A 27,168-nucleotide genomic window follows, 5' to 3' on the forward strand; every position below is an offset into this window, starting at 1 on the left:
GTGGCCAAAAGGGGCGGGGTTAATGGGGGGTGGGCGTGGTCATGGGGGGGGCTCGGGGGTGGGGGGAGCGGCTGGGGGCGGGTTTTGTAGAGCCGAGGGGCGGGGCTAAATGGGTGAGATCGGTGCGAGGGGCGTGGTTTATTGAAGTGGGCGTGGCTTCAGGGAGGAGGGGGCGGGGCCCGGGGGGAAGGGAGAGCAGGGATTGGGTGAGACTGGGAGGGGGGCGGGGCTTAGCACGCCGGGGCGGGGCTTAGAGGGTGCTGTGGGATCAGGGGTGGGGCTTGTGGGGAGGTGGGCGGAGCCTGGAGCAGGGCCCAGGAGCGCTGTGGGCGTGGCCACCAAACAAAGGGGGCGTGGCCAGTGCCCCCCTTCTGTTCCTCCCCCCCTCCCAGGCCCCTCCCCTCGATGACGTCACCACCCCGGTTGCCATGGCAACAGACGAAGCTGCTGGAATCAGGCCCCGCCCCCCCGGGGCCGGCTCTTAAAGGGGCAACGCCGCCACCACGGCACCGGGGGGGGGGCACCAGGGGCACGGCCCCCCCCCAGCCCCCCTCCCAAAAATCAGCGCGGGCACAGAGGGGCGGGAGGCAGCGGCCAATCAGAACGCTTCTTACAAAGAGCAGCACAAGGGGAGCCCCAAAATCCAGCCCCCCCCCCAAAAATACTCCCCCTCCACCATAAAAAATCCCCCCCCACCCCAAAATGCCCCCCCCATATCACGGCCTCACCTCCCCCAGGGGCTGGGGGGCACCGGGGGTGTCCTGAGCCCCGGGGGGGGTGGCAATGGGGTCCCCAGGGGGGTGGGGGTCTGTGGGGGGGTCGGCGTTGGGGTCCGCAAAGGGGTTGGGGTCCCTGGGGGGGTCGGGGTCCGTGGGGGGGTCGCAGGGCTGGGGGTCTCCAAGGGGGTCAGGGTCCATGGGGGGGTCGGCGTTGGGGTCCCCGAGGGGGTCGGGGTCCATGGGGGGGTCATAGGGCTCGGGGTCCCCGAGGGGGTCGGGGTCCGCGGGGGGGTCGCTGCCCCCCCACCACCAGATCTGCAGGCGGTTGTCGCCCCGCGTGGGGGGGTCGCCGTCGGCCGCCCCCTCCTCGTCACTGTCCCACGGCGCGGGGAACACCCGCTGCCCCGACGAGGTGGCCAGCAGAGGGAGGGAGGGGTGCAGGCTGGGGGGGGAACACAGAGGGGGGGGGGGGAACAACGTGATTGGGGGGGCACAGAGGATGGAGGGGGGGCACAGGGGATGGGGGGGTCATAAGGAGTGGGGGGGGACAGGGAATGGGGGGGACAGGGGATACGGGGGTCATGGGGGGGGACACAGGATGAGAAAGGGACAAGGGGGGTCACAGGATGGGGGCAGAAGGTTGGGGGGGGGTCAGGGGGTGGGGGGGCACGGGATGGGGGGGACAGGGGATGGGGTGGGCACAAGGGATGAGATGGGGATGGGGGGGACATGCGGTGGGTGGGGGGGACACACACGGGTGACGGGGGGGGGGGGCACGGGGGGGGCCGCACCTGGTGCCGTTGACGCAGTCGCGCAGGGCCTGGAAGCGCAGCTGGGGGGGCAGCAGGGGGGGGTCCCCGGGCTGGGGGGGCTGCAGCGTGTCCCAGACGCTGACCACGCCGGCGCTGTCACCGCTCACCAGGAAGCGCCCCGAGCTGGAAGGGGGGGCACCAGGAGCTGGGTAGGGGGGCGCCCACCCCCGGGGGGGTCCCCTGGGTGTGGGGGTGCCCCCCCCAGCCCCCCCCCAGCCCCCCCCCCACTCACGGGTCCATGTCGAAGCTGACGCGCTGGTTGGTGCCCACGCGCCGCTCCAGCCCCAGCAGGAGGCGGTCCGGGCGCCGCAGGTCCCAGCACAGGATGTGGTGGGCCTGGGGGCGGGGTCACACAGGGACACGCCCCCTCCGTCAGGCCCCGCCCACATCGGGGACACACCTTCTCAGGCCACGCCCCCCCCCCTCAGCCCCGCCCGGTGCCCCACCTGTCACTGGGGGCTCTGCCCTGCTGCAGGCCCCGCCCTCTGCACATAGCCACGCCCCTAACCCAAGCCCCTCCCCAATCCTAAGCCCCGCCCCCAAGCACAAAGCCCCGCCCCTATCTTTAAAGCCCCGCCCCCTACCTATAGCCCCACCTGATTCCTACAAGCCCCACCCCTGCCCATAACCCCGCCCCATCCTTTAAGCCCCTCCCACCCTCTTCCAGCCCCACCTCCTTCCTATATTCCCACCCCACCCCTAAAAGCCCCGCCCCCAGCCAACCATGGCCCCGCCCCCCACGCCCTGGCCCCGCCCCCCACACCCTGGCCCCGCCCCCTGAGGCCCCGCCCACCTTGCGCCCCCCCGCGAAGAGCAGGGTCCCGTCGGGGCTGAAGCGCAGGTGGGTGGGGGCGGCCGGGAGGCGGGGCCACAGCGCCAGGGCCCCACCCCCCTCCATGGCGTACAGCCCCAGGCTCCGCCCATAGGAACCGCAGGCGAACACCGGCTGGGCGGGGCTACAGGCCAGGCAGCCAATCAGGCCCCCCTGGCCACGCCCCCCATCTGTAGGCAGGGAGAGCACAGCTGTCAGGCCCCGCCCCCTCTGCCTTAGCCCCGCCCACCCGCACCCAAGCCATGGCTCCGCCCCCGGGACCCACAGGCCACGCCCCTTGCCCCATCCATGCCCCCTTCACAGCCCCACCCTGCTGGTAGCCCCACCCCCTTCCTCCACCAAGCCCCACCCCTTTACCCAGCCCCTCCCCTCCCACTAAGCCCCGCCCCTTCCCCATTTCCCTCAAGCCCCTCCCCTCCTGCCCATGCCCCACCCAAGGCCCCGCCCCCTTCCCACAAGCCCCACCCCCACCCCTTGCACATACCCCCAGTGCCCCTCCCATCGTCCCCTCCAGGCCCCGCCCCCTTTTAGGCCACACCCCCACGACCCCTCCCACGTAGCCATACCCCTAGGCCCCGCCCCTTCCATACATGCCCTGCCCCCTCCCCCAAGCCCCGCCCCCTTCCCTTTGACCAGCCCCGGGCTCTCTCCCATTGCCCTCCCCCCTCAGTCCCTTGACCCCGCCCTCCCCCAGGCCCCTCCCCCTCTAGCCCCGCCCCCTCAGGCCCCGCCCCCCTTTAGCCCCGCCCCCGTCTCACGGCGCAGGGCGCGGTGCTCGTGCGTGCGGCCGGGCCGCGCGGTGTGGAAGAGCCGCACGCAGCCCTCGAAGCCGCCCAGCAGCCGCGAGCCCTCGGGGGAGAAGCACAGAGAGTGCGGGGCCACCAGCTCGTCCTGACCGCGCACAGGAACAACCGGTCACACACCAGTAAGAACCAGTCACCCCCAGTAACAACCAGTCACACACCAGTAAGAACCAGTCACACACCAGTAAGAACCAGTCACCACCAGTAAGAACCAGTCACTCCCAGTAACAACCAGTCACCACCAGTAAGAACCAGTCACCCCCAGTAAGAACCAGTCACCCACCAGTAAGAACCAGTCACTCCCAGTAAGAACCAGTCACCGACCAGTAACAACCAGTCACCCCCAGTAAGAACCAGTCACCCCCAGTAACAACCAGTGACCCCCAGTAACAACCAGTCACCCCCAGTAACAACCAGTGACCCCCAGTAACAACCAGTCACACACCAGTAACAACCAGTCACCCCCAGTAACAACCAGTGACCCCCAGTAACAACCAGTAACTCCCAGTCACCCACCAATAACAACCAGTCACCAACCAGTAGCCCCCAGTCACCCCCAGTCACTGGCCACTCACCAACCAGTAACCCCCAGTCACCCACCAGTCACTCACCAGTAACATCCAGTCACTGGCCAGCAACTCCCAGTCACCCCCAGTCACCAACCAGTCACCTCCCAGCAACTCCCAGTCACCAACCAGTCATTCCCAGTGACTTCCAGTCACCGACCAGTAACCCCCAGTAACTGACCAGCAACTCCCAGTCACCCACTGGTAACCCCCAGTCACCCCCAGTCACTGACTGGTAACCCCCAACCAACCCAGGTCCCCAGCCAGTACCTCCCAGTAACCCCCAGTCACTGACCAGTAACCCCCATCACCCCTGGTCACCAACCACCCAGTGTCCCTCCCAGTGCCACTCCCAGTGCCTCCCACTGCCCCCCAGTCCCTCCCAGTGCTCCTCCCAGTGCCACTCCCAATACCTCCCACTGCTCCCCAGTCCCTCCCAGCGCCCCTCCCAGCACCCCCAGTCCCTCCCAGTGCCCCCCCCAGTGCTCCCAGTTGCCCCAGTGCCCACCAGGTGGTTGTGGGCGCGGAAGGAGCCCCTCAGGCTCCCGTCGAAGGCGTCCCAGAGGTGCACGGGGTTGTCCCGGCTGCTGCTGGCCACCCTGCGCGCCCAGTAACGCCCAGTGACTCCCAGCGCCTCCCAGTGACCCACCAGTGCCTCCCAGTGACCTCTGTTACATTCCCACTGCCTCCCAGTATCCCCCCAGCCTCCCCCAGTACTCCCCCAGCCCCCTCCAGTAACCTCTGTTATGTTCCCAGTGCCTCCCAGTATCCCTCTAGCCCCCCTCAACCTCTCCCAGTAACCCCCCAGTGGCTCTCAATGACCTCTGTTACATTCCCAGTACTTCCCAGTGTCCCCCAAGCCCTCCCCCAGTGCCTCCCAGTATCCCCCCAGCATCTCCCAGTAACCTGTGACATTCCCAGTGCCTCCCAGTGTTCCCCCACCCTCCCCTAGTAACCCTCTGGCCCCCTCCCAGTAACCCCCAGCACCTCCCAGTACCCCCCCAGTCCCTCCCAGCCTCCCCCAGTCCCTCCCATTTATCCCCCAGTGCCTCCCAGTAACCCCTGTTACGTTCCCATCCCCTCCCAGCACCTCCCAGTATCCCCCCAGTGCCTCCCAGCATCCCCCCAGCCCCTCCCACTGCCTCCCAGTAACCCCCCAGCCCCCCCCCAGCCCCTCCCAGTGCTCCCAGTTGCCCCAGTTGGCTCACAGGCAGGTGTGGGGCAGGCTGGAGTCCAGCAGTGGGAACCAGGCGCAGTCGTACACCGTGTCCCCCTCGGGCACGCGCAGCGCCGCCACCTGCACACCGCACGGCTGGAGGGGCAGCACGGACCCCAAAACCCCCCAGGGAACCCCAAAACTGCCCCCCAGGAACCCCAAAACCCCCCCAGGACCCCAAAACTGACCCCAGAGAACCCCAAAACTGCCCCCAGGACCCCAAAACTGACCCCAGAGAACCCCAAAACTGCCCCTAGGGACCCAAAACCCAACCCTGGGACCCCAAATGACCCCACCAGGGACACCAAAACTGACCCCAAAACCCCCCCGGACACAAAAACTCACCCCCAGGGACCCCAAAACTGACCCCGGAGAACCCCAAAACTGCCCCTAGGGACCCAAAACCCACCCCTGGGACCCCAAATGCCCCCACCAGGGACCCCAAAACCCCCCCAGGACCCCAAAACTGACCCCAACCCCCCCCCCCCCGAGAAACCCTGAAACTGACCCCAAAACCCCTGGGGACCCAAAACTGCCCCCAGGGACCCCAAAACTGACCCCAAAACCTCCAGGGACCCCAAAAATTACCCCAAAACCAACCCTAAAACCCCGTGGGACACCAAAAGTGACCCCCAGGGACCCCAGAACTGACCCCCAAACCCCCCGGGACCCCAAAACTGACCACAGGGACCCCAAAATGGCCCCTACAGCCCCCAACCACTCCCCCCGGGGATCCCAAAATGCCCCCCTAGACCCCAAAAACACCTCTGGGGACCCCAAAATCTCACCCGGGAACCCCCAGAACCACTCTTAGTGCCCCCAAATACCCCTCTGGGACCCCAAATACTCCCCTGGGACCCCAATAATTACCCCCCAGGACCCCAATCAACGCCCCCAGCAGCCCCAAAAGCTCCCCAGGGCCCCCATAACGAACCCCAGCACCCCAAAATGTTCCCCAGGACCCCAAATGCCCCCCTGGGACCCCAAAATGCCCCCACAGGGTACCAATAAATGTGCTGGGACCCCAAATCCCCCCCAAATCCCCCCCCCTCACCCTTTCGGGCAGAGGCTGGGACCCCTCAAATCCCCCCAGTCCCCCTGAAACCCTCCCAATCTCCCCCAAATCCCACCCTAAACTCCCCCAGACGCCCCCAAATCCCCCCCTAACACCCCCCAATCCCCCAAAATCCAGCCCCAACCCCTCCCCAACCCCCCCAGATCCCCCCAAAACCCTCTCAACCCCCCCCAAATACCCCCTTACACCCTCCCAGCCCCCCCAAACCCCACCCTAATACCCCCCAACTCCCCCCAAACCCCACCCTAACACCCCCCAGCCCCCCCAAACCCCCTCTAAGCCCCCCCAAATCTCACCCTAACACCCCCCACCACCCCCCCAGACTCCCCTCAGCCCCCCTAAATCCCACCCTAACACCCCCCAACCCCCTCTAACCCCCCCAAATCCCACCCCAACCCCCCCCCCGTCCCCCCCCCTGCCCCCCCCTCACCATTTCGGGCAGGGGTCCCGCGGGGGGGCCGCAGAGGGAGGGGGGCAGGTCGAAGATGCGCAGGGTGTTGTCGTCGCTGCACGTCAGCACGCACGACCCGTCGGGGGCCCTGGGGGGGGGAAAAAAACCCAAAATTTATTTAGGGGGGGGTCGAGGACATCCAGAGACCCCCCCCCCCCAACCCCGGTGCCCCCCCCCTCGCTCACCACTTGCAGCCCTTGAGGAAGTTTTCGGGCCGGCGGCTGAACTCCTCCCGGGCCCCCCCCACCAGGAGGGGGGGGCGCTGCAGGTCGTAGAGGGGGAACCTGGGGGGGGGAAAAAAAATTAGGAACCGGGTGCCCCCCCCCCCAAGAAAAAAAAAAAAAAAAAAAGGGGACCCAGGTGCCTGGAACCCCCCCCGAGGGGTCCCAGTGCCTCCCCCCCACATCCTTGTGCCCCCCCCCCAGACCCTGGTGCCCCCCCCCAAAATGTTTCTTGTGCCCCCCCAAAGCACACAGGTGCCCCCCATACCTTCAAGTGCACCCCCTGGGGGCCCCCCCCGCCCATCCTGGTGCCCCCCCACGGGATCCAGGTGCCCCCCAGGGGGTCCCGATGTCCCCCCCCCGTGTCCTTATGCCCCCCCTGTGGGTCCAAGCCCCCCCCCCGGCCCAAGATGCCCCCCCCAGGGGTCCTGGAGCCCCCCCAGGGGGTCCCGGTGCCCCCCCCATGTGTCCAAGACACCCCCCCCATCACTGTCCCCCCCCCCCACGGGACCCTGGTGCCCCCCCCGGCCCCAGATGCCCCCCCCCAGGGGTCCTGGAGCCCCCCCCCCAAGGTCCCGGTGCCCCCCCGGCCCCGCCCCCCCCTCACCATTGCTCCTCCATCTCCTGGGGGGGCCCCTCCCGCTCCCCCCCCTCCTCCTGGGGGGGATCCGGGCCCGCCGGGGGGGGGCCGAGCCCTGGGGTGGGCACGGGGGGGGCGGGGTCAGCACCGGGCCCCCCCCCGCGCCCCCCCCCGCCCCCGGGGGTCCCGGCGGGGCCCCCCCAGCACCTTCCCCCATGGGCGCCGCCATGACACCGCCGCGCAGATCTCGCGAGAGCTCCGCCGCGGCGCCCAAACTCGCGCGAGATTTCGGCAGCTCGCCCTCCCCCCGCCCGACCCCGGCCCCAACCTCTCGCGAGAGTTCCGCGCTGCTCTCGCGAGACTTGGCTCTGACGAAGCCCGGCCGCCATTTTAGGCCTGGGCGCCGCGGCAGTGCCAGCACCACCCCTCCCCCCCCATCATCTCCTTACCGGTGTTTAATTACTAATTAATTAAAGCCCCACAGCATAAACACTGCGGAACCGACCGCGAGCAGCGCCAAAAACACCCCCAAACCCCACAAAAATACCTCAAAACCAGACCCCCAAAGCACTAACACCCCAAAAACACACAGAAACACCCCAAAAACATCTCCAAAACAGCCCCAAACTACAACTCAGCACCCCAAAACCACCCAAAACACCCCCGAACCACACAAAACGCTCCACATATAAATCCCCCAAATCATATCCCAAATTTCAAACATCCAAAAAAACATGCAAAAACACCCCCAAAATGTACCCCAACTCAGCCAGACCACACAAAAACACCCAAAACCACCTGTAAAGCATAGGCCAACACCCCCAAACCACAACTCAACACCCCAAAGACACACAAAACACCCCCAAAGCTCAAATCCTGAAACCGTATCTGAAGTCACACACTAACATCCCAAAAATGCACAAAAACACCCTAAAAGAGTACTCTGACACCCCCAATCCACACACACACCAAAAACTCCTCTGAAATGTAGCCTAACACCCCCAAAACAGAACTCAACAAAACACCCCAAAACCACACAACACACACCCAAACCACACAGAAGTACCCCCAAAACACACAAACACCCCCAAAAAACACAAAATCACCCCAAGACCACCACCCTCAAACACGCTGGGGAGAGGATGCACCCTTGAGTCAAGGGAAACCAAGCGATGTAATTTTTGGGGATTTCAGTAAAGCTCTTGACACAGTTTCCTGTGTGATACCATGGGAGAAAACGTCCAGTATAGAGCTAAAAAAAAAAAACATAATTTGTTGTGTGAAAAACTGGGTGAGGGGCAGGGCTCAAAGGGTCATGGTAAATGGGGCCACACCAGAACCCGTCAACAGTGGGGTCCCCAGGGCCCCATTTTGGGGCCAGTTCTCCTCAATAAGCCTTTTGGACGCAGGACGAGAAGGGGTTTTGAGCAAATTCACTGATGGCACAGAACATGGAGGGGTTTTAGCTGAAAGAAAGAGATGGGCAGCCTTGAGCTAGCGGAAGCAAGGAAAATAAGGGATAAAAGGTACAAAACAAGGAGAAAAACAGCTCCGGGCTGAGCCTGTTGCTCATTAAGGGTCATCAAGGTATTAAAAATCACACCCATTAAAACACTAATGTGGGTGCTGCCCCCCAGCTCAGTAGCCATGAGTTAGGTGAGCTGGAACAGCTGACCAAAAGCACCCAAAGAGTGCTTTTTTACCATTTTTCTGGGTGTAAATGATGGGGATTTGGGTCAGAGGGGTGCTGGCTTTGCGAAAAGATCACTGAGTACCTGTCTCCGCAGAGCTCTATAATTAATTATGGAAATAAAAGACCTTCGGGTGGAACAGGGCAGCGTGCAAGGGAACAGGGGAGTGTGCAAGAGAACAAGGGGGCGTGCAAGGGAGTAGAGGAGTGTGCAAAGCCAGCCACAGGGTGTGGTGCCAGCACGAGTGGGCAACAGAGCAAAGGAATGCGTGAATGAAGCCAGCACGAGTGTGCAAAACGTGAGAAAGCAAGCTGTGGTGCTGTGTCTCTGCAGTAGAGAAATAATTTTCTGCATTCCCAGGTAGCTGCGTAGTCACAACGAGGAGAAATGCTACGTGGCGAAGTGGACAGGAGACAGGAGAAGGCCTCGCTGCTCCAAAATAAGGAGAAAGCTTGAGAAAAACAGCATGAGGAATGTGGGGACAGTAAAACACAGATCACAGGTTACCGAAACATAAGAAAGGAGGAAAAAAAGGGGGGAAAGGGAGAAATTAAAGGGTTGAAGAAAGGAAAAATTGTACATAGATGGTACAGAGGAGCATCGAGTAGCTTGTGAAGCTGTAGTACTCAGGGAGGAAACGGGAGGTGATCGGGTGTTGGGGCATAGGGAATAAATAAAAGGCTGTGGTATATTTACTATACTTATGGTATATTTATGGTATACATGTATTGACTGTAACATGCTCCTGTAGGAATGGAAATGTTGTTTTTGCAGAGTTACACTGTTTAGAAGGAGGGAATGCGGTACTGAGATATGCTTACGGTGCTGAGAAAGCTTAGCAGGCGACCTTGTAAAATGCAGACAATCAGACTCCTTAGGACAATTAGGTGAAAATCAGGGTGTCAAGTCAGATAAGTGAAGAAGCATGACCACTTCAAGCAGTAAAAATGTCAAAAGAAATTTGAAATTGAACAGGCCGGCGACTGAAGGCCATGCATTGTTTGTGAAGCATCAGATAGATTGTGAACCTGGATTACCCCCTCAGTGGGGAAACAGGGGAGGGTCCTGCCATCAAAAGGTATATAAACTGTGTTTTGGAACTAGGAGGTGCGCTCTCTCCTGCCATTGCAATCACAAATAAATTACTTCACTGAGATCCTCGCCTGAGCCTAAGTTATTGGCTACGGAGTGTTTCTCACACTGCGGATTGGCAGGACGCCCACCACTGAGATCAGAAATAAAACAACTTCACAGGAAATCCTGCCTGAAGAAAATTATTTAAGACACTTTCCACACAAAACCAAGAGGAGCGCGCGAGGCAGCGGGGCCCCGGCGGGACTCGAACCCGCGGCCCCCGGCTCCACCCCACCCCACCCCTGGCCCCGCCCCCTGCTGGGCCTGGCCCCGCCCCCCCAGAGGCGACCCCCGCGGGCGGGGCTGGGCCGGCGCGCGGTAGCGTGGCCGAGCGGTCCAAGGCGCTGGATTTAGGCTCCAGTCCCCGCGGGGACGTGGGTTCGAATCCCACCGCTGCCAGCGGGGCGACGCCCCCATTTTGGGCCCCCCCCGCGGCCAGGGGACCCCCAAAGCACCACCAAAGGGGTCTGGGGGGGGGGTAGGGGGGTGGTGTAAAGGGGGGGAGCCCGGGGAGGAAAGGGGGCAGGGGGTGGGGGTGCCCAGGGAGGAGTGGGGTCGGGGGGACCCTAAGGAAAAATGGGGGCTGGGGGGGGGGCCCAGCGCACTGCCCCCACCCCGAAACAGGCACAGACCAAGCTGAAAATTAGTAAAACCTTTATTATTCCCAAAAGTGAAGTTACAATCGTTTTCCCCAAGTACATCAAAGAACCGAAGTGAAGGGGGGCGGGGGGGGGTAAAGGACCCCCCCCCTGCCCCCAAAGCCACCACCGTGGGGTTCCCCACATCCCTCCCCCCCCCCCTTAATTCCCCCTAATTAACTACCGACACCCATAAATTACACCTCGCCCAGAACCAGCGGCCCCACAGGGACGGGGGGCCACAGCCCCGGCCCCCAGGGACAGGGGAAGCCTCCCCTGCCCGTGCCCCACACTTGGGGGGCAGCCCCCCAGCCTGCGCCCCCCGGCTCAGTTGTCCTCGTCGCTGTCGTCGGGGCTGATGGCGGGGCTGGTGAGGCTGTAGGTGGGCGACGTGGGGCTGTAGCCGGGGGACGTGGGGCTGTAGGTGGAGCCCTTGGGGCTGGTGGGGCTGTAGGTGGGCGAGGTGGGGCTGTACTTGGGGCTGGTGGGGCTGTAGGTGGGGGACGTGGGGCTGTACTTGGGGCTGGTGGGGGTGTAGACGGGCGAGGTGGGGCTGTAGGTGGGGGACGTCGGGCTGTACTTGGGGGTGGTGGGGCTGTAGGTGGGGGACGTGGGGCTGTATTTGGGGCTGGTGGGGCTGTACTTGGGGGATGTGGGGCTGTACTTGGGGCTGGTCGGGGTGTACTCGGGGGAGCTGGGGCTGTAGCTGGGGCTGGTCGGGGTGTACTTGGGGCTGGTGGGGCTGTAACTGGGGCTGCTGGGGCTGTAGCTGGGGCTGCTGGGGGTGTAGGTGGGAGACTGCGGGGTGTAGCGGGGGCTGGATGGGGAGTAACTGGGGCTGGTGGGGCTGTAACTGGGAGAGGTGGGGCTGTAGCTGGGGGACGTGGGGCTGTAATTGGGCGAAGTCGGGGTGTAGTTGGGGCTGGTCGGGCTGTAACTGGGAGAAGTTGGGCTGTAACTGGGGCTGGTCGGGGTGTAGTTGGGCGAGGTGGGGCTGTAGTTGGGGCTGGTTGGGCTGTAGCTGGGTGAGGTGGGGCTGTAACTGGGAGAAGTCGGGCTGTAGCTGGGCGAGGTGGGGCTGTAACTGGGGGATGTTGGGCTGTAACTGGGAGAGGTGGGGCTGTAGCTGGGGGATGTCGGGCTGTAACTGGGAGAAGTCGGGCTGTAACTGGGGGAGGTGGGGCTGTAGCTGGGCGAGGTCGGGCTGTAACTGGGAGAAGTGGGGCTGTAACTGGGGGAGGTCGGGCTGTAACTGGGAGAAGTCGGGCTGTAGCTGGGCGAGGTGGGGCTGTAGCTGGGAGAAGTTGGGCTGTAGCTGGGGGACGTGGGGCTGTAGTTGGGGGAGGTGGGGCTGTAACTGGGCGAGGTGGGGCTGTAACTGGGCGAGGTGGGGCTGTAACTGGGGCTCTGCGGGGTGTAGCCCCCGGGCGAGCGGGGCTCGTAGGCGGGCGACGTGGGGCTGTAGCTGGGGGACATGGCCCCGCCTGCGGGAGAGGAGGAAGAGGATGAAGAAGAGGAGCCCCGGGGGGGTGGGGGGGTCCCACGGCCCCCCCCGGGGCGGGGGGCACTCACCTGGGGAGGGGATGTAGGGGCTGGAGGGGCCCGGGGAGCCCGGGGAGCCGGGGGTGGGCGACCAGGCGGGCGAGTAGCCGGGGCTGAAGCCGCTGGCGTCCGAGGCGGCGCTGGGGGAGAAGCCGGCCCCCCCGGGGGTCATCCCGCTTCCTGGGGGGCACAGACAGGGGTGAGAGGGGTGGGGGGTGGGGAGCACCCCGGGGGGGGGGCGCAGAGCCCCGTGCCCCCCTCCCGAGGCACCCCAGGGACTCACAGTGGGTCCCGAAGTGCCCCACTCCCCTCGCACCCCGTCCACCCATGGAGCCCCCCACCCATTAATTCCCCCCCCCGTTAACCCCCAGTGACCCCAGCAGGGTCTGGAGACCCCCATTAACCCCCCCCAGACCCCAAACCCACCCCACGGCCCCCCTACAGCCCCCTGAGCTGCCCCAGGGACCCCCAGAGCCCCCCAAGTCCCCCCCAAGTCCACCCCAGTGGCCACCAAGGGCTGTGCCCAACCCCCCCCAGCCCCCCCCAACACCCCATTACCCCCCCCAGCCCCCCAGCACCCACCGACACTGGGGGACCAGGCCCCGTAGGCAGGGGTGGCTCCCTGGTTCCAGGGGGTCATGGCGGGGGACATGGCCCCCATGGGGCTGGGCGCCGAGCCGAAGAACATTCCAGTAGCTGCAGGGGGGGGAAAGGGGTTAAGCACGGGGGGGTCGCCCCCCTCGGGGCACGGGGTCACCCCGCAGACCCCGGGGTTTGGGGGACCCCAGCGTCCGGGTCACCCCAACCTCACTGCAAGGACCCAGATGTCTGGGACACCCCCACCCCAAACCTGGGGACCCCAAAATCCAGGTCCCTTTGGGGCCCCCACCTCCAGGCACCCCCAACCCCAAGCACGGGGACCCCAATCCCAACCAAGGGGACCCCAACATCTGTGTTCCTTAGGGACCCCGCTGTCCAGCCCCCCCCCAGTCCTAACCAAAGCGACCCCAACATCCAGGTCCCTCGGGGACCCCAATACCAAGGGCCCCCCAATCCCAACCAAGGGGACCCCAACATCCAGGTCCCTTGGGGACCCCCATGTCCAGGCCCCCCCAGTCCCAAATGTGGGGACCCCAATGTCCAGGTCCCTTGGGACCCTGATATCCAGGACCCTCCAACCCCAACCAAGGGGACCCCAAAATCCAGGTCCCTTGGGGACCCCGATGTCCAGGCCCCCCCCATCCCAACCACGGGGACCCCGATGTCCAGGCCCCCTAGTCCCAAACATGGGACCCCAATGACCAGCTCCCTTGGGGACCCCATTACCTGAGCCCCCCCCAACCCCACCATGGGACCCCCAACCCCCCGGACCCCACCCAAACCAACTCCAATCCCCCTCCCCCTCCGCCCTATCCCCATCCCCCTGGGCCCCCTGGGGGACCCCTTTGGGGACCTTTTGGGGTCCCCCCGCCCCCCCTTTTTTTTGGGGGCACTCACAGCCGCCGACGCCGAGCCCGGGGATGGCGCTGGGGATCTCCATGCCGTGCTTGCATTTCTCGGCGTCCAGCAGGAGGTCGAAGCAGCCGGTGCCGGCGGGGGCCAGCTGCCCCAGCATGATGTTCTCCGACACCCCCTTCATGGGGTCGCTCTCCCCGTGCGCCGCCGCCTCCATCAGCACGTCCACCTGAAAGACCCCCAAAAGTCAGAGCCCGGGGGGGGGCGTCCCCGTACAGGGAGTGTTTGGGGTGGGGTGGGGTGCTTAAATCCGGCCCTAAAGGGGTCGGGGTGTTCCCAGCGGGGTGGCCCCGAAAGCACCGCGGTGTTTGGAAGGCCTCTGAGTAAAGGGGAGACCCCACAACAAGCCCAGCGCCCCCAAACCCACAGCCCGGGACCCCCCCCAAGTTGAAGTGGGGTGCCCCCAAACTTGCCCAGGTAGCCCAAGATCCGCCCCCTGCAAGCCCAGCGCCCCAAACCTGAGCCCAGCAGCCCCCAAAGTGGCCCAGCAGCACCCCCCAGCCTCATTCCCACCCCATAGGGCCCCCAAACCCATTCCCATTCCCAGCCCCATCCCCACCCCGTAGGATGCCTGAAACCCCCCCGCCCTATTCCCATCCCCAGCCCATAGGGCCCCCAAACCCCCCCCAGCCTCATTCCCACCCTGTAGGAACCCCAACTCTCCCTAGCCCCACTCCCACCCCATAGGACCCCTGAACCCTCCCCATTCCCATTCCCACCCCATAGGACCCCCAAATCCCCCCCCCATCCCATCCCATAGGACCCCTGAACCCTCCCCATTCCCATTCCCATCCCATAGGACACCCAAATCCCCCCCCATCCCCGTCCCACCCCATAGGACCCCTGAACCCCTCCCCATTCCCAGTCCCAGTCCCACTCCCACCCCATAGGACTCCCAAATCCCCCCCAGGACCCCCAAATCCCCCCCCAGCCCTGTCTCCACCCCATAGGACTCCCAAATCCACCCCGTAGGACCCCTGAACCCCTCCCCATTCCCATTCCCAGTCCCATCCCCACCCTGTAGGACCCCCAAATCCCCCCAGGACCCCCAAATGCCCCCCAAATCCCCCCCAGGACCCCCAAATCCCCCCCCAGGACTCCCAAATCCCCCCCCAGGACCCCCCAACTCCCCCCCAAATCCCCCCCAGGACCCCCAAACCCCCCCCAACTCCCCCCCAGGACCCCCAACTCCCCCCCCAGGACCCCCAACTCCCCCCAAATCCCCCCCAGGACCCACAACTCCCCCCCCCCAGGACCCCCAAATCCCCCCGCAGGACCCCCAAACCCCCCCCAAACCCCCCCCAGGACCCCCAACTCCCCCCCAAATCCCCCCCAGGACCCCCAAACCCCCCCCGCGCACCGTCTCCTCGAAGGAGCACTTCATGAGGGGCCCGGTGTCCTGGCGGTTGACGCCGTGCCGGGTGATGGCCATGAGGTGCCCGCGGGAGGTCATGGTGTCGCACAGCAGCGCCAGGTGCCGGTAGTTGACGTAGGAGCCGTCGAAGGAGATGACGTGGTACAGCTCCCGCTCCAGCGCCTTGCGCACCGCCTCGATGCCCAGCACCTGCGGGGGCACGCACCCAAGGGTGCTCTGAGACACCCAAAGGGCTCGGCACCCCCTGCTCGCAGCTCCCTGGGCACCGCCTCTGGCACCCAAGGGTGCTCTGAGACACCCAAAGGGCTCGGCACCCACTGCTCGCAGCTCCCTGGGCACCGCCTCGGGCACCCATGGGTGCTCAGCCACCCCAAAGGCTCCATATTCCACTGCTCACAGCTCCCTGGGCACCCATGGGTGCTCCGAGTCACCCAAAGGCTCGAGGCACCCCTGCTCGCAGCTCCCTGGGCACCGCCTCTGGCACCCATGGGTGCTCCAAGTCACCCCAAGGCTCCGCATCCCCCTGCTCACAGCTCCCACCCAGCACTTGAGGGCACCTATGGGTGCTGAGCAACCCAAAGACTCCATATCCCCCTGCTCACAGCTCCCTGGGCACCCCGAATCACCCTGAGGCTCTCCATCGCCCTTGCTCACAGCTCCCATCCAGCACTTGAGGGCACCCAAGGGTGCTCAGCCACCCAAAGACTCCATATCTCCTAGCTCACAGCTCCCTGGGCACCCACCTGCAGCTCCCAGGGGTGCTCAGCCACCCAAAGGGCTCAGCACCCACTGCTCACAGCTCCCTGTGCACTGCCTCAGGCACCCATGGGTGCTCCAAGTCACCCTGAGACTCCGGCATCCCACTGCTCACAGCTCCCACCCAGGACTTGAGGGCACCCAAGGGTGCTGAGCCACCCCAAAGGGCTCTGTACCCCCCTGTGCACCCATGGGTGGTCCAAGTCACCCCAATGGATCCGCACCCCCTTGCTCACAGCTCCCTGTGCACCCTTGGGTGCCCTGAGGCACCCCAAAGGCTCTGCATACCCCCATGCACCACCCATGCACCTGAGGGGCACCCACACTCCTGGAGCCCATTGGGGCACCCACGGGTGCCCTGAATCACCCCCAAAAGCTCAGAGCATCCCTACTCCCAGAGCCCACAGGGGCACCCATGGGTGCCCTGAATCACCCCAAAGGGGAATCAGCCCCACTCCCAGAGCCCACGGGGGCACCCATGGGTGCCCTGAATCACCCCCAAAGCCCCCCCCCCCTTGCTCACAGCTCCCTGCCCAGCACCCGCGGGTCACCCAAGCTCCAGGACCCCACCGGGGCACCCACGGGTGCCCCGAATCACCCCCAAAGGGGAACCACCCCCGCTCCCGGAGCCGGAGGAGCACCCACGGGTGCCGCGCGGCCCCACTCACGGTGAAGATCTCCACGATGTCGTTGGAGGTGGTGCGCACGGGGTCCACGTCCTTCTCGCTCAGCACCCGCATGAGGCTGACGCCGTCGGTCTCCAGGATCCACTCCTGCAGCGCCTTGAACTCGCCGTCCTCCGTGATGATGATGCGCTTCTTGTTGTCCGTCTGCGGCAGGTGCATGTACACCTGCGGGGGGAGGGGTCAGCGGCACCCATGGGTGCCCTCCGGGGGGCTTGGGGGGCAACCCCCCAGGGGCCTCGGGGATGGGTACGGAGGGGCCGAGCCGGGGCTGCTGCGCGGAGAACTTCGGGTGCTGCTGGGATGCAGGAAGGGCAGCGGGAGGCACTGAGCACCCATGGGTGCTGCTGGGGACACGGGGAGCATCCCAGGTGCCCAAGAACCTTGTATGGTTCCTATAGGAACCACCATGAGCACCCGTGGGTGCTGCTGGGGGGCCGGGGAACACCCAGGTGCCCAAGCAGCTCATGAGGTTCCCATAAGCACCACCACAAGCACCCATGGGTGCTGCTGGGTACCTGGAGGAACATCCCAGGCACCCACAGGAACACCCCAGGCATCCAAACACCTCATGGGGTTCCTGCAGGCACCCCACGAGCACCCATGGGTGCTCACAGGTGCCTGGAAGAACACCCTGGGCACTCAAGCACCCTGTGGGGTTCCTATAGACACCCCCATGAGCACCCATGGGTGTTCCCTGGTACCTGGAGGAACATTCCAGGCACCCAAGCACCCTGTGGGTACTGCTATGAGCACCCATAGGTGCTCCCAGGTACCCAGGGAACACTCCAGGCACCCAAACACCTTCTGGGATTCCTACAGGCACCACCACGAGCACCCATGGGTGCTCCCTGGTACGTGGAGGAACATTCCAGGCACCCAAGCACCCTGTGGGTTCCTGTGGGCACTGCTGTGAGCACCCATGGGTGCTCCCAGGTACCAAGGGAACACTCCAGGCACCCAAGCACCTTGTGGGGTTCCTACAGACATCCCCACGAGCACCGTCAACCACCTACAAGTCCTGCTGGAGACCTCTATGCACTCATGGAGGCTTTGGGCACCCATGGGTGCTCCCCAGCCACCCACAGCAGCACCCTGCGCCCCCACACCCCTTTGGGTGTGTGTCCCAAACCTCCCAGACCGACCCCGTGGAGTCCTCCGCGCACCCCCAGGGACACGAGGGGCACCCAGGGACGCCCCCAGGGACACGAGGGGCACCCGGGGAGCACCCATGGGTGCTGCGCGGCCCCGCACCTTGCTGATCTGCTCGATGCCCTGCAGCGTCATGTCGGTCAGCATGTTGGACTCGATGCAGCGCAGGAAGACGTCGTCGTCCATCTTATCCACCACCTCCTCCTCCTGGGGGGCAGCCGGGGGGGTCACACCCTGCCCGACCCCCTGCCCCGGGCACCCAAGGGTGCTGCCCCCCCCCCCCCCCCCGCCCTGACCTCCTGCATCTTGTTCTCGTCGCTGTTCATGATGCGGATGCGCAGCACCAGCTTCTCGGCGTTGTCGTCGTTGAAGATGCAGTTCAGGTCGTCCCCAAAACCTAAAAAAAATTTGGGGAGGGGGGGGGAAGGGGGGTCACCACGCTGCTCCCCCTAATGCTCCCCCAAACCCCCAACGCCCCCCAATCTCCCCCAAACCCCACGTGCCCCCCCAAAAGTTGCCAAATCCCCCACAAATTGTCTCCAAATTTCCCCCAAAGCCCCCAAATCTCTCTCCAACACCCCCAATCTCCCCCAAATCATCCCCAAATCCCCCCGGTACTCCCAACGCCCCCAAATCTCCTGGTAGTCTCCCCTGATGCTCCCCAATCTCCCCTGTGTTCCCCCATAATGCTCCCCCAAAACCCCCACAATGCTCCCCCAAAGCTCCAAATCGCCCCCCAACACTCCCCTAATGTTCCCCCAAAGCCCCCAAATCCCCCTGTATTCCCCCTAATGCTCCCCCAAAGCCCCCTAATCCCCCCCAACGCCCCCCCTAATGCTCCCCCAAAGCCCCAAATCGCCCCCCCAATGCCCCCAAATCCCCGTGTTCCCCCTAATGCTCCCCTGATGCTCCCCCAACGCCCCCCATAATGCTCCCCCAAAGCCCCAAATCACCCCCCACCACCCCCTAATGTTCCCCCAAAGCCCCCAATCCCCCCGTGTTCCCCCTAATGCTCCCCCAAAGCTCCAAATCTCCCCAACACCCCCTAATGCTCCCCCAAATCCCCCGTGTTCCCCCTAATGCTCCCCCAACGCCCCAAATCACTCCCAACGCCCCCAAATCCCCCTGCGTTCCCCCTAACGCTCCCCCAAAGCCCCCTAATCCTCCCCAGCACCCCCCCAATGCTCCCGTAAAGCCCCAAATCGCCCCCCAACGCCCCCAAATCCCCCTGCGTTCCCCCTAACGCTCCCCTAATGCTCTCTCAAAGCCCCCTAATCCCCCCCAACGCCCCCCATAATGCTCCCGTAAAGCCCCAAATCGCCCCCCAACACCCCCAAATCCCCCCACGTTCCCCCTAATGCTCCCCCAAATCCCCCGTGTTCCCCTTAACGCTCCTGAAAAGCCCCAAATCGCTCCCCCAAAGCCCCCAAATCCCCCCGCGTTCCCCCTAACGCTCCCCTAATGCTCCCCCAAAGCCCCAAATCTCCCCCCGCGTTCCCCCTAACGCTCCCCCAAAGCCCCATATCACCCCCCAATCGCCCCAAATCACCCCCCGCCGCCCCCCACGCCCCCGAAACACCCCCCTAACGCCCCCACCGGCGTTGATCTTCTCGGCGATCTGCTCCATGGTGAGCTTGCGGTCCGTCATGTGCTTGCGGTCGAGCTCGACGCGCAGCAGCCAGGGCGAGATGCGGCTGACGTCGAAGTCGGGCATCTCGTAGTAGACGTTGACCCACTCCTGGTCCTCGGCCACCACCGTGCTCTGCGGGATGGGGTCGTAGTAGATGGCCGTGTTGGCCGTCACCTTGCGCAGCGTCGTGTGCTCCAGCCGGCACAGGATGTCCTGGGGGGGGGGGGACAGAATCAGTGGGGGGCACGGGGACAGTACGGGGACAGTGTGGGGACGTGGGGTTGGCACAGGATGTCCTGGGGGGGACACGGAGTTAGTGGGGGGGGGGGGGTACAGGGACAGGGTGGGGACATGGGGTTGGTACAGGATGTCCTGGGGGGGACATGGAGTTAGTGGGGGGCACGGGGACAGGGTGGGGACAGGATGGGGATGGCACAGGATGTCCTGGGGGGGACATGGAGTTAGTGGGGGGCATGGGGACAGTACGGGGACAGGGTGGGGATATGGGGTGGCACAGGATGTCCTGGGGGGGACACGGAGTTAGCAGGGGGCACAGGGACAGGGACAGTATGGGGATATGGGGACAGGGTGGGGACATGGGGTGGCACAGATACATGGGGACAATATGGGGACACAGGGACAGGGTGGGGATATGGGGACATGGGGATGGCACAGGATGTCCTGGGGGGGACACGGAGTTAGCAGGGGGCACGGGGACAGGGTGGGGACAGGGTGGGGACAGGATGGGGACATGGGGGTGGCACAGGATGTCCTGGGGGGGACATGGAGTTAGTGGGGGGGGGGGGGGGGGGTACAGGGACAGGGTGGGGATATGGAGACAGGATGGGGACATGGGGGTGGCACAGGGACAGGATGGTGACACGGAGACAGTATGGGGACATGGGGGTGGCACAGGGACACAGACAGTATGGGGATGGCAAGGGGACAGCACAGGGACAAGGAGATGGCACGGGGACAGTACCAGGACACGGGGGTGGCACAGGGAAGGGATGGGGACACTGGGATGGGACATGGGGACAGGATGGGGACAGGGGGATGACGAGGGGACACGGGGACAGGATGGGGACACAGGTTGGTACAAGGAGAAGAGGTTCGGGGACTGCGGAGACACAGCAGGGACACAAAACCCCGGGGCCCCCACGGGACCACGCGGCCCCGGGGTCTCCCCAATCTCCCCAGGACCCCCCCGGGACCCCCCCAGGCCCCCACCTTGGCGCGCTCGGCGTCGCGGGCGCTCTGTCCCAGCAGGAAGACGGTGAGCGAGGGCGTCTTGGGCTTCTTGGAGATGTTGATGAGCTCCTTGAGGCGCGGCACCCCCAGCGTCACGTTCTTGGCCGACACGCCGGCGTAGTGGAAGGTGTTGAGGGTCATCTGCGTGGCCGGCTCGCCCAGCGACTGCGCCGCCAGCGCCCCCACCATCTCCCCGGGGTGTGCCTGTGGGGGGGGGACGCGTCAGGGGACCCCAGAGCTGTCCCCGTGGTCCCTGATCCCGTCCCCAGTATGGACCCGGAACCATGAGATCCAACCCCAGCATCTCCCCAGGTTGTGCCTGTGGGGGTATGGCCCCAAAAAGAGACCCCAAAACCACCCCGATTGTCCCTGGTCTGGTCCCAAAACCCTGAGATCCAACCCCACAATCTCCCTGGGGTGTGCCTGCAGGGGGGGATGCGTCAGGGGACCCCAAAGCTGTCCCCGTGGTCCCTGATCCCGTCCCCAGTCTGGTCCCGAAACCCTGAGATCCAATCCCAGGTTGTGCCTGTGGGGGTATGGCCCCAAAAAGAGACCCCAAAATCACCCCAATGGTCCCTGATCTGGTCCCAAAACCCTGAGATCCAACCCCAGCATCTCCCCGGGGTGTGCCTGTGGGGGTATGGCCCCAAAAAGAGACCCCAAAACCACCCCCATGATCACTGATCTGGTCCCAAAACCCCACAGTCTGACCCCAACATGTCCCCGGGGTGCACCTGTGTGGATATGGCCCCAAAAAGAGACCCCAAAATCACCCCAATGGTCCCCGATCTGGTCCTGAAACCCTGAGATCCAACCCCAGCATCTCCCCGGGGTGTGCCTGCAAGGGGGGGACAGGTCAGGGGACCCCAAAGACACCCCTGTGGTCCCTGATCCTGTCTGGTCCCAAAACCCCACAAGTCTGACCCCAACATCTCCCCGGGGTCCACCTGTGGGGATATGGCCCCAAAAGAGACCCCAAAATCACCCCAATGGTCCCAAAACCCCAAGATCCAACCCCAGCATCTCCCTGAGGTGCACCTGGGGAGATCCGGGTGACCACAGGACCCCAAAACCACCCAGACTGTCCCCGATGTGGTCCCCAACCTGGTTAAACTTGGACTCGATCTCCCCCAGCAGCCAGTCCAAGGTCTCCCCACTGAGACTGAACTCCCCGAAGCCACCCCAAAATCACCCCAAAGCCCCCCTGTCCTCACCCCGAACTCCCCCAAATCCCCCCCAGCGCCCCCACTCACGATGGCCTGGTTGAACTTGGACTCGATCTCACCCTGCAGCCAGTCTGAGGCCTCCCCACTGAGCCAGAACTCCCCAAAACCACCCCAAAATCACCCCAAAGACCCCCTAAAATCACCCCAAAGACCCCCAAACCCCCCTGTCCTCACCCCAAAGCCCCCCAAATTCCCCCCAGAGCCCCCCAATCACGATGGCCTGGTTGAATTTGGACTCGATCTCCCCCAGCAGCCAGTCTGAAGCCTCCCCCCTGTGCCCTAACTCCCCCAAAACCCCCCAAAATCACCCCAAACTCCCCCAAATCCCCCCCAGCCCCCCCACTCACGATGGTGTGGTTGAACTTGGACTCGATCTCTCCCAGCAGCCAGTCTGAGGCCTCCCCACTGAGACTGAACTCCCCGAAACCACCCCAAAATCACCCCCAAAGACCCCCAAACTCCCCCAAATCCCCCCCAGCGCCCCCACTCACGATGGCCTGGTTGAACTTGGACTCAATCTCCCCCAGCAGCCAGTCTGAAGCCTCCCCACTGAGCCAGAACTCCCCAAAGCCCCCCCAAAATCACAAAGACCCTCCAAAATCACCCCAAAGCCCCCAAACCCCCCTGTCCTCGCCCCAAACACCCCCCAAATCCCCCCCAGAGCCCCCACTCACGATGGCCTGGTTGAACTTGGACTCGATCTCTCCCAGCAGCCAGTCGAAGGCCTCCCCGCTGAGGTGGAACTCCTCGGCCATGCGGCGGCTGCAGAGCGTGGCGCGGAGGTGGATGTTGAAGAGCAGCGTGGCGTTCTCCTGCGCCTGCCGGCTCAGGGGGTCCTCCCCGTTGACGATCACCAGCTTGCGGCTCAGCTCCTTCACCCCTGACATCGAGGGGGGGTGAGGGAGCGCCCAGGACACCCCCCCAGGAGGTCCCCAGCGCCCTTCTGGGGGTCCCCAGGTGGCCGGAGAGGTGCTGGGGGCTCCCCCTCGGCAGCTTCCTGGGGGTTGGGGGGGTTCGAGTGCTCCGTGTCTGGGCTGGGAGGGCCCCAGGATGGTTTTTTAGGGGGGTCCTGAGGCCCCCAAGGCATTCCTGGAGGTACCCAAGTGTCTTAAAATCTTCCTGTGGGTCTTCGAAGTCCTTCTGTGTGTCCCAAAATTCCCCCAAAGCTTTCCTGAGCGTCCCCAGGCTGATTCCTGAGGGTCTCCAAGTACCCCAAAACCTTCCTGGAGGTCCCCCAAGTGCCCCAAAACCTTCCTGAGTATCCTCAAGCTCCTTCTGAGTGTCCCTAAATGTCCCAAACAACTTCCTGGGGGTCTCCAAATGCCCCCAAACCTTCCTGGGGGTCCCCCAAGTGTCCCAAAACCTCCCTGGGAGTCCCCAGGCTGTTTCCTGGGGTGTCTCCAAGTACCCAAGAACCTTCCTAGGGGTCCTCAAGCTCCTTCTCTGTGTCCCCAGGTGCCCGAAAACCTTCCTGGAGGTCCCCAGGCTGTTTCCTGGGGGTCTCCAAATACCCCAAAACCTTCCTGGGGGTCCTCAAATTCCTTCTAAGTGTCCCTAAATGCCCCCAACAACTTCCTGGGGGTCCCCAAGTGCCCCAAAACCTTACTGAGAGGGCTCCATGCTGCTTCCTAGCGGTCTCCAAGTCCCCAAACACCCCCAAACCCTCCTCCTGGGGTTCCCCCCAGCTCCTCGAGAGGGTCCCCAAATCCCCCAGCCCCTCCGTGGGGATCATGGGGGTCCCGAAACCCCCCCCCAGCACACTCATGGGGGCTCAGGGCCCCCCCACTCACCCTCCACCACCTTGACCGGGTGCAGGTCCGAGGGCAGGCGGGAGTTGATGTGGAAAATCTTCTGGGCGTTCCAGATCATGCGCAGCAGGTTACAGGGGAGCACCACCTGCAACGGGGGACGGCACCCCAAAACCAGACATCAGCACCCCAAAAACCAGCTCAGTGTCCCCCCAAACCAGGTATCAGCTCCCCTTCCCAATAAACAGAGCCACAGGGATGCCTGAACCCCAAAAAGTGGGGGCCAGCCCCCTGAAATGGGGAGCCCTATTAGAGGGGACAGCTCCATCGAAGCTCCCCCCTGCAGGAGCACCCCAAAATCTGGGTGCTGGCAGCTCAATGCCCCCAATTTGGGGGGATTTTGGAACTGTAACCCCAAATCTAGGGGGCACGGAGAGAGTCAGCAGCACCAGGGGCTTCTCCTTACCCCAAAATAAGAGGTGCTGGCTCCCCCCTGCCCCTAAAATGCACAGATTGTGCCCAAATATGGACGAGCACCCTAAAACAGGTGCTTAAACTGCAGAAAGGGTCCGTGGGCTGTGGCTGCACCCCAAAAGGGGGACAAGGAGCAGGAGTGGAACAGTAACCCCAAATCAGGGGGGCACAGAGACGGTCAGGCTCCCCCTTATCCCAAAATAAGAGGGTCCTGGCTCCTCCGTGCCCCTAAAACACACAGATTGTGCCCAAAAAGGGGCGAGCACCCTAAAACGGGTGCTTAAGGTGCACTGAAAGGTTCAAGGCCTGTGGCTGCACCCCAAAAGGGGGACAAGGAGAAGGGGAGGAACATTAATCCCAAATCAGAGGGACAAGGAGAGGATTAGGCTCCCCCTTATCCAATAATAAAAGGTGCTGGCTCCTCTGTGCCCCTAAAACACACAGATTATGCCCAAAAAGGGGCGAGCACCCTAAAACGGGTGCTTAAGGTGCACTGAAAGGTTCAAGGCCCATGGCTGCACCCCAAAAAGGGGACGAGGAGCAGGGGCAGCACCCCAAAACCCCCAAAAAGGGGGAAGTAGCAGAGAAGGGAACAGGATCGCGGGGCTGTGGGGCTGTGTAGGGTACTGTGGGGTGCTGTGGGGCTGTGTAGGGTGCCGTGGGGCTGTGTGGGGTGCTGTGGGATGCCAACCTTGCTGTCCCCCGTGGGGAAGATGACGCGCAGCACCTCGCGGTCCTCCCGCATCTTCTCGAACTCGCGCTCGAGCTCGTTCTGGATGTGTGCGTTGCTCAGGACCTCCTTGACCAGCTCCTCCTGCAGCGTGCGCCGCAGCGCCCGCTCGTTGGTGTAGTCGAACTTGAACCTGTGAGGGGACGGGGAGACCTCGGTGTGTGGGGTCACCCCCGCCACGGGGCCCTGAGCTGGGGAAGGAGCGGCTTGGGGACCCCAAAATGGGCCCAGTTCCAGGGAGGAGGAGATTCGGCACCCCAAAATGTGTCCAGTGCCAAGAAGGGGCACCCTGGGGACCCCAAAACATGCCCTGCTCTGAGGAAGAATGGCTTGGGAACCCCAAAATGGGCCCAACTCCCGGGAAGGGCAGATTTGGGACCCCAAGATGTGCCCTGTTCCAGGGAGCAGTGGATCCAACTGCAGAGAAGAGGAGATTGGGGGCCCCAAAACATGCCCTGCTCTGAGGAAGCAGAGCTTGGGAACCCCACAATGGGCCCAACTCTATGGAAGGGCAGATTTGGGACCCTAAAATATGCCCAAGGGGGTGAGACCCCAACATGGTCCATCTCAGGGGAGGAGCAGCAGCTTTGGAAACCCAAAATGTGCCCCGTTCCAGGGAGGAGCATCTTGGGGACCCCAAAACAGACCCAACTGCAGAGAAGAGGAGATTTGGGGCTCCAAAACATGCCCTGCTCTGAGAATGAACAGCTTGGGAACCCCAAAATGGGCCCAACTTCAGGGAAGAGGATATTTGAGACCCCAAAACGTGCCCTTCTCAGGGGAAGGGCAGCTTGGAAACCCAAAAATGGGCCCAGCTCAATGAAAGAGCAGCTTTGGGACCCCAAAACGTGCCCAGTTCCAGGGAAGAGCATCTTGGGGACCCCAAAACGGACCCAACTGTGGGGATGAAGAGATTTTGGACCCCAAAACGTGCCCTTCTCTGAGGAGGGGCAGCTTGGGAACCTCAAGGTGGACCCAGCTCTCTGGAAGAGCAAATTTGGGACCCCAAAACGTGCCCAGGCAGCGGGATTTCTGTGGAGGAGCATCTTGGGGACCCCAAAACAGACCCAACTGCAGAGAAGAAGAGATTTGGGGCCCCAAAACATGCCCTGCTCTGAGGAAGAGCAGCTTAGGAACCTTACAGTTGGCCCAACTCCAAAAAGGAGGAGATTTGAGACCCCAAAATGTGCTCAACTCTAGGGAAGGGCAAATTTGGGACCCCAAAGCAGAACCAGTTCCAGGGAGGAGCATTTGGGGACCCCAAAATGTGCCCTTCTCTGGGAAGGGGCGGCTTAGGAACCCCAGAATGGGCCCAGCTCTACAGAAGAGCAAATTTGGGACCCCAAAACGTGCCCAAGCAGCGGGATTTCTGTGGAGGAGCATCTTGGGGACCCCAAAACAGACCCAAAACTGCAGCGAGGAGGGGATTTGGGACCCCAGAAGGTGGGGTGGGGTGTGTGTGTGTGGGGGCTCACTTTTTCTCGAAGGCCTTGTTGGAGGGCTTGAGGGTGGCGAGGTTCTGGAACTCGACGCTCTCCCCGGCCAGCCCGTCCTCGCCGTAGCGCAGCTGCACCACCTGGTTGATGGAGTTGCGCACGGTGGCGTCGTACTTCACCATCACCGACTCCATCGACTTGATCAGGCGCCGCTGGATGTACCCTGGGGGTGGCAGGGGGCACCGTCAGGCGTGGGGGGACCAAGGGGGAGGGCTTGGGGGTCCCTGAGGGGTGTCTGGAGACGGTTTGGGGGCGTCCTGAGGAGTTTGGGGGTCCCTGGAGGACATCTGGGGAGGGCTTGGGGGTCCCTGAGGGGTATCCGAAGAGGGTTTGGGGGCATCCTGAGGAGTTTGGGGGTTCCTGAAGGACATCTAGGGAGAGTTTGGGGGTCCCTGAGGGACTCTAGGGGTCTCTAAGAACATTTGGGGAGGGCTTGGGGGTCCCTGAGGGGCGTCTGGGGGCATCCTGGGGAGTTTGGGGGACCCTGGAGGACATCTGGGGAGGGCTTGGGGGTCCCTGAGAGACTCCAGGGGTCCCTAAGAACATTTGTAGAGGGCTTGGGGGTCCCTGAGGGGTATCCAGAGAGGGTTTGGGGGAGTCCTGGGGACTTTGGGGGTCCCTGGTGGACATCTGAGGAGAGTTTGGGGGTCCCTGAGGGACTCTAGGGGTCGCTAAGAACATCTGTGGAGGGCTTGGGGGTCCCTGAGGGGTGTCTGGGGAGTGTTTGAGGGATTCCTGGGGACTTTGGGGGTCCCTGGAAGATGGCTTGAGGGTCCTGGGGGACATCTGGGGATAGCTTAGGGGGCCCTGAAGGACTTTGGGATTCACTGGGGAACATCTGGGGATGGTTTG

General features: G+C 63.8%; 2 protein-coding genes across 5 annotated transcripts in view; both read right to left on the bottom strand.

Annotated features, from left to right (window-relative positions):
- Window positions 1-639: 639 nt before the first annotated feature.
- WRAP53 (WD repeat containing antisense to TP53) lies at window positions 640-7,520 on the bottom strand. 2 transcript variants are annotated; one of them, XM_082781497.1, is made up of 11 exons: window positions 7,483-7,520; window positions 7,303-7,390; window positions 6,660-6,758; window positions 6,454-6,562; window positions 4,941-5,029; window positions 4,241-4,331; window positions 3,122-3,254; window positions 2,325-2,533; window positions 1,764-1,867; window positions 1,511-1,654; window positions 640-1,161 (listed from the first exon to the last, which is right to left on the bottom strand). In XM_082781497.1, exons 1-11 carry the CDS (start codon window positions 7,502-7,504, stop codon window positions 717-719), a joined length of 1,533 nt encoding a protein of 510 aa, XP_082637623.1. In that variant the 5' UTR covers window positions 7,505-7,520; the 3' UTR covers window positions 640-716. The 2 variants fall into 2 exon arrangements, with proteins under 2 accessions (XP_082637623.1, XP_082637624.1); XM_082781498.1 differs by lacking the exons at window positions 3,122-3,254; window positions 7,483-7,520 and having other exon boundaries at window positions 7,303-7,455.
- Window positions 7,521-10,878: 3,358 nt separating this feature from the next.
- The window catches only part of POLR2A (RNA polymerase II subunit A), a 43,375-nt gene continuing 27,085 nt past the window's right edge, over window positions 10,879-27,168 (bottom strand). For all 3 annotated transcript variants that reach the window (XM_082781494.1, XM_082781496.1, XM_082781495.1), the window contains 14 exons: window positions 26,296-26,479; window positions 24,782-24,953; window positions 23,659-23,764; window positions 22,543-22,748; window positions 20,622-20,846; window positions 19,358-19,604; window positions 18,058-18,158; window positions 17,864-17,968; window positions 16,595-16,777; window positions 15,156-15,359; window positions 13,778-13,964; window positions 12,863-12,976; window positions 12,311-12,460; window positions 10,879-12,222 (listed from right to left, as the gene is read on the bottom strand). In XM_082781494.1, the coding sequence (XP_082637620.1) occupies window positions 11,066-12,222; window positions 12,311-12,460; window positions 12,863-12,976; window positions 13,778-13,964; window positions 15,156-15,359; window positions 16,595-16,777; window positions 17,864-17,968; window positions 18,058-18,158; window positions 19,358-19,604; window positions 20,622-20,846; window positions 22,543-22,748; window positions 23,659-23,764; window positions 24,782-24,953; window positions 26,296-26,479 (3,341 nt within the window). In that variant the 3' untranslated portion in view covers window positions 10,879-11,065. The remainder of the gene's footprint in view (window positions 12,223-12,310; window positions 12,461-12,862; window positions 12,977-13,777; window positions 13,965-15,155; window positions 15,360-16,594; window positions 16,778-17,863; window positions 17,969-18,057; window positions 18,159-19,357; window positions 19,605-20,621; window positions 20,847-22,542; window positions 22,749-23,658; window positions 23,765-24,781; window positions 24,954-26,295; window positions 26,480-27,168) is intronic.

The sequence above is a fragment of the Aythya marila genome (genome assembly GCF_965140915.1).
Source record: "Aythya marila genome assembly, chromosome: 31".
Classification (NCBI taxonomy): domain Eukaryota; kingdom Metazoa; phylum Chordata; class Aves; order Anseriformes; family Anatidae; genus Aythya; species Aythya marila.

Coding starts and splice junctions, on each gene's coding strand:
- WRAP53 (XM_082781497.1), bottom strand. CDS start 7,504: ATGGCGGCGCCCATGGGGGAAG. Junction 6,759..7,302: donor CAGGAGATGGAGGAGCAATG/GTGAGGGGGGGG, acceptor TCCCCCCCCCAG/GTTCCCCCTCTACGACCTGC. Junction 2,534..3,121: donor CGAGCACCGCGCCCTGCGCC/GTGAGACGGGGG, acceptor CCCTGCCTACAG/ATGGGGGGCGTGGCCAGGGG.